Source organism: Stegodyphus dumicola, chromosome 11, assembly GCF_044657685.1.
Source record: "Stegodyphus dumicola isolate Sdum_Otavi_A_Nest chromosome 11, ASM4465768v1".
Lineage (NCBI taxonomy): Eukaryota > Metazoa > Arthropoda > Arachnida > Araneae > Eresidae > Stegodyphus > Stegodyphus dumicola.
In genome coordinates, this window is record NC_140778.1 from 43,354,560 (window position 1) to 43,360,106 (window position 5,547).

The 5,547-nt window shown below is 33.9% G+C and overlaps 1 protein-coding gene across 1 annotated transcript; it reads left to right on the forward strand.

The window, feature by feature from the left end:
- The first annotated feature begins 1,302 nt into the window (after positions 1–1,302).
- LOC118185288 (general transcription factor II-I repeat domain-containing protein 2-like) lies at positions 1,303–2,403 on the forward strand. The gene has a single exon (XM_035355129.2). It carries the CDS (start codon positions 1,303–1,305, stop codon positions 2,401–2,403), a length of 1,101 nt encoding a protein of 366 aa, XP_035211020.2.
- The last annotated feature ends 3,144 nt before the right edge of the window (positions 2,404–5,547 follow it).

Here is a 5,547-nt window from a genome sequence, read left to right on the forward strand (position 1 = left end):
AAAGCTGAAAACTTTCTGCGCATGCGCCGCGTTGACACATGCGCATAGGCGTTTACGCGTGCGCGTAAGACCTTTACGCGCACGCGCATATGCGTGTGCGCAAGTGCAGAATACGTTTTCGCGTGCGCGTTTAACGTATAACGGACGATATAAACTAAAATTATACAATTATCTATTTCAGTTAATGTTGATGCTTGCGTTATACCTTAATCTTCGAACTGGATGCAGCTTATTATTTTTTGCAGATTGTAAGAGCAATTTTATAAAAGTAAACTTGAACTTTCGATTATGCCAATTTCCGATTTGGAGCTCCCAAAGGATCTACAAAACGAAAGTATGTCTCGATGTCCGTCAAACAAAAAGTGAAATTGCTGCAAAAATTGGATAAAGACATGAAGAAGGTGACAGAGAGGTTAGTGAAAACGAAAAAATTTCGATTGACAAGTTAGTCGGTATTCTCGGCATAGCAATTAGGGGACTTGAACAGCGGAGCTTTTTAACTGAACAAGAAATTATGTCTGTTTATAGAATTATAGAGAAAGTATTATCACATAAAACGAAACAACTTACATTGAAAGAAATGTTTAATAAAGTAAACAAATAAATATTAAGCTTCTTTTTTTGTAAATTTTGATACCCTTTAGATCATAATTGTTCTTTATTTCCTAAAATACGGTTTCATATTTTTAATTTTAGAATTTGTGCATGCCATCTTACCAGATTTAAACTGATGATCTATAATCCGGAAAAATCGATAATCCGGAATCGCCGAAGTCCCGACGAGTCCGGATTAACGACTTTTGACTGTATTAATTTTCCTGTCATTATCTGTAATTTCTAGATTAGTCGTAGAGTACGAGCCATGAGGAGTAAGGTGACACGACATCTGGTGGACACAAGTGGAAATAGGTAGTACCTTCTATCGCTAACAGATGGCGCTAATAGCACGTACTGAAGTCAGTTCCTATGACACTGTTGTGAAATAAAATAGTGCGTACCTCCTTAAAACGTGTTTGTGCGTGTTTAAGTTTAAGACATCTTTGTAACAGTATTTTGATTTGAATTGTTGCTTTTGTGTGTGATTTAGTAGTATGGAAAAGAAGCGAAAAATTGATAGTGAATGCAGAAAATTCAAAGATCAGTGGAACATTCAGTATTTCGTAATTGAGTCCAGTAACAAGGCGCTATGTTTGATTTGCAATGAAAGCATAGCCGTTCTCAAAGAATATAACATTATGAAACAAAACATTTTCAAAATTACTCAAAATATACAGGAAGTTTGCGACAGAAAAATTTGAAGCTATGAAGCGCGGATTGAAATCGCAGCAATCTTCATTTACAAAACTCAAAACTGAACAAGAGGCTGCAACTCGTGCCAGCTTTCGTGTGGCTCTTGAAATTGCAAAACGTGGAAAACCATTCACCGATGGAGAAATGATCAAAGAATGCATAATTGCAGTAGCCGAAGAAATATGCCCTGAAAAGGTAAATTTATTAAAAACTGTCAGTATGTCAGCAAACACTGTGGCTCTAAGGGTACAAAACATCGCTGAAAATATATCCTCTCAACTGTTCGACAAAAATGGACATGTTGAGTGGTTTTCTTTGGCTTTGGATGAGTCAACGGATGTGTCAGATACTGCTCAGGTGTTGATTTATATTCGAGGAGTAGATAAAAGCTATGAAGTGCATGAAGAACTTCTTGATATGTATAGTATTCATGGCACAACTACTGGTACAGATATTTTTAAAGGAGTTGAAATGGCCATTAATCAAAAGAACCTTCGATGGAAAAACTTGAAATGTATTACAACTGATGGAGGCAAAAACATGAGTGGGAAAGATAAAGGAGTGGTCGCTCTTGTGTTAAAGGCTGTAGAAAATGACGGTGGTTCAAAACCATTAGTCTTACATTGTATCATTCATCAACAGTCTTTGTGCGGAAAATGTTTGGATATGTCTGAAGTTCTGAAACCAGTCATATCAACTGTTAATTTTATCAGATCTTTTGGGCTGAATCACCGACAATTCCGACAATTTATTGAAGAGATTGGAGAAAATGACTTACCTTATCATACTGCCGTACGTTGGCTTAGTTGTGGGAAAGTCCTTCAGCGCTTTTTTGAACTTCGAGGAGTGATCGAAATTTTTTTGAATGAAAAGCATCGCCCTCTTACTGAATTACAAAACAACGCATGGCTGTGGAAGTTAGCCTTCTATGTTGATTTGACAAAACATGTGAACGAACTGAATTTGAGATTGCAAGGAGAAAACCAGCATCTTCCTGATTTATACACTAATATCAAATCATTCCGGAAGAAATTGATACTGTTTCAATCACAACTACGAAGTAAATGTTTTTCACATTTTAAAACATGTGAAATATTTAGCCAACACCACTGAGACTGAGTTTCCTACCGATTTTGCAATCGAAACTTTGAGTGATTTGAAAATAAATTTTGATACTCGTTTCTCGGACTTTGATGCCATTGCGAATCAAATTAAGATTTTTCAGAATCCTTTTGATACTGACATTGAAACCCTAGCCCCGGAACTTCAAATGGAAATGATTGATCTACAGTGCAGTGATATAATTAAGAACAAATATCAAAACTCATCTTTGTTGGAATTTTATAAGAGTCTTCCACTGACACAATTTGATAATTTGCATAAATTTGCTCGTGGGCTCTTTTCTGTTTTTGGTACTACTTATTTGTGTGAGAAGACCTTCTCCAAAGTGAAGTACACAAAAAATGTTTACAGATCTAAATTAACTGATGAGCATCTTAAATCTCTTTTAATAATTGGTACAAGTAAAATTAGTCCACAACTACAAACTATTGTCAGTGGAAAATCTCAATTACATAAATCTCATTAGTATTTCATATGTCATTATACTTTTTATAAGTTATGTTTTTATTTAAAATGTATAAAATGTTAGTTGGATTCATTTCAATAATTTGTTAGTTATTATATACTGAAGTTAAATTTTCTGCATATTATACATGTCTTTACTCATTACAGTTCTGTGTTTCTTTATCCAACTTATCACAAAAACAATAACAATAAGCCTACAACAATGTTATGAGTAGTTAGCCCATGACCATATCAATGTAGATGTCATATTAATAATTATTCAACATAAAATTATAATACTTCAGTAAACTAAATTTAATTTTCTATAAAAAATATGTTCTCTAAAAGGAGTTTTCAAGTATGCTAGCTCTCCGCGGGACGGACAAAATCTATCCGCGGGCCGGATGTGGCCCTCGGGCCGTAGTTTGGAGACCCCTGCTTAAAAGAAATGGTAATTATTTTAAATGTTTCTTGTGTTATGAAAAGTTCCCTGTTATGTTGAATGCAATATATGCCATAAAAGACAACAACACAGAGGAGGAGCTACATGAAAATATTTCCAGCTGTAAATGATTCTTTATATGAACAAGTAGATCCCGTTAATAGCTCTGAAAAAGAATTTACGTCATTAATGCCGGAAAAAGAATTTACAAATTGTAAGTAAAGTGTTTTTCTAAAAATATTTCTGGCATTTGTTCTTAGCACAAGAATTAAAATGAAAGTACGTTTTTTACTTGACTCAGGAAGTCAAAGAATATTTGTTCGTAGAAATTTATCAAAGAAATTAAATTTGCCTATCTCAAAGAAAAGACAAATTACACACTTTTGGTAAGAATACTGCATTGAATACTCTAAGATATAGGGTAAAATTGCAGTTATGTAACATCGAAAACCAAACTAAATGTTTGTCTACTCAAGCATTATAGATTTACCTGAAATTTGGGATGCTTTAATAAAAATTCCCAACAAACAACTGAATAAACAAATCTAACATTTAAATATTAATTTATCTGACTGTGAAAATGATGAATATAATAATCGTAAAATTGGCATACTACTTGGATGAGATTACTTTTGGGAAACAGTTTCCAGTGAAAATAAACGCTTAATTTTTCCATGAATGCTAATAGGTATACTGTTGGGATGACACTGACGTCTAGTCACACATTCATGTTTAAGCCTTAAACCATCATTGGTTGGAGTCTTCAACGCTGCTCTTAAGAAAGGGTTTGACGAGGATAAACTATCGTCGTCTCAGTTAAAAGCGTTTTGAGTATTAGTAGTCCTAGGTATACATAATGACTCCTCCTTCCTCTGACGTCCACTTCTTATGAAGAAGCTCTTCGAAATTTCGAATCAAGTTTGACTTTTATAGAAGGCCGTTATGGAGCACAACTTCTTCGGAAACACGATTCTGGTAATTTTGAATACAATTTCTATACAATAGGAATACAAAGAAATTAAGGATTGCTTCAATGCTTCTTTCGCATCCACCTGAAGCTGTGCCACTAAACGAATAGTTTCATCCTAGACCAAAACGTAAACACAGATAGCTTAAAATTTATACTAAATTTCGAATTAACAGAATGGCATTTATTTCTGATATTGAGAAGGCATCTCTTCAAATTAGTATATTATAGACTGATTGTGGTATTGTACGTTTTCTGTAGGAAGACAATTTACCACATAATATATCGGATACTGAATCCAAAATCCTATGAATGACTAGAGCCCTGTTTGGTATTACTTCCAGTATTTTTTCTTTTAGCTGCTGTAATTAAATTCCACTTCAAGCTATTAAGTATCCGGATACTTGGTTCATGTTAAAGGAATCGATGCACTTCGACGATTCCTTATCAGGAACTCCGAATGAAGAAGAAGCTTTCGAAAGAACTAAATAAGCAAAGCACATAATCAAACGTGGAGGAAAGTTTCGAAAATGGAGATAATATTTCTGAAAACTTGTGGGCTTTTTCTGACTTTAGAACTAGTACATCCGGCAATACATTTATTTGATCAAATGTATTAGAATATTACTGCATAGTCAAAAGAACGTTTTGAAATTTGACGTTAGAAACTTATTAAACATTTATTAACCCTTAGCCTGTCGAGTTATTTTCTACAAATACCTTTAAAACTGTCATTAATTTTGGACCGAGCTTCCCTTAAAATGTCGGGAAAATAACCCTAAACCTCTGAAAAATGCCAGCTACTGCTATTGTTATTTCTTTCCCCTCCCTGAATAATAGATCAAGGGTTCCGACTGTAAGTAAGATGGATTACTACTATAAATATTAGTACCTGTAGATGCGAGTTGTCAAGAAAGTTGCAAATGACTATAATAGCTTCTCCGTGATGACCGTCCGAATGTCGCAGGCTACAGGTGCGAATACTATCTTAAAGGTTTTTCTTTCCTAAAAGACTCTTATTTTGAAATAACTTGATTTTAAAATTTACCCGCTTTTCTTTTATTATTATTTTTCATGTTTAATCTAAGTTACCTAAATCGCTGGGTCATTGATTATCATCAGAATTTCAACGCAGATTGGTTAAACTGCTATTAATAAAATTCATATTAAAAAATATCTGGTGCAATATTCATTCCTTCTGTGAGATTGCTGAAATATTTGAAAAGCAATGTTTATAGTTCGATTGCATTTGATATTATTTCTGATTTTCCGTGTTTTTGTC

Bases quoted from the DNA above. Each gene is read 5' to 3' on its own strand.
- LOC118185288 (XM_035355129.2), top strand. From the start codon at position 1,303: ATGAAGCGCGGATTGAAATCGCAGCAATCTTCATTTACAAAACTCAAA.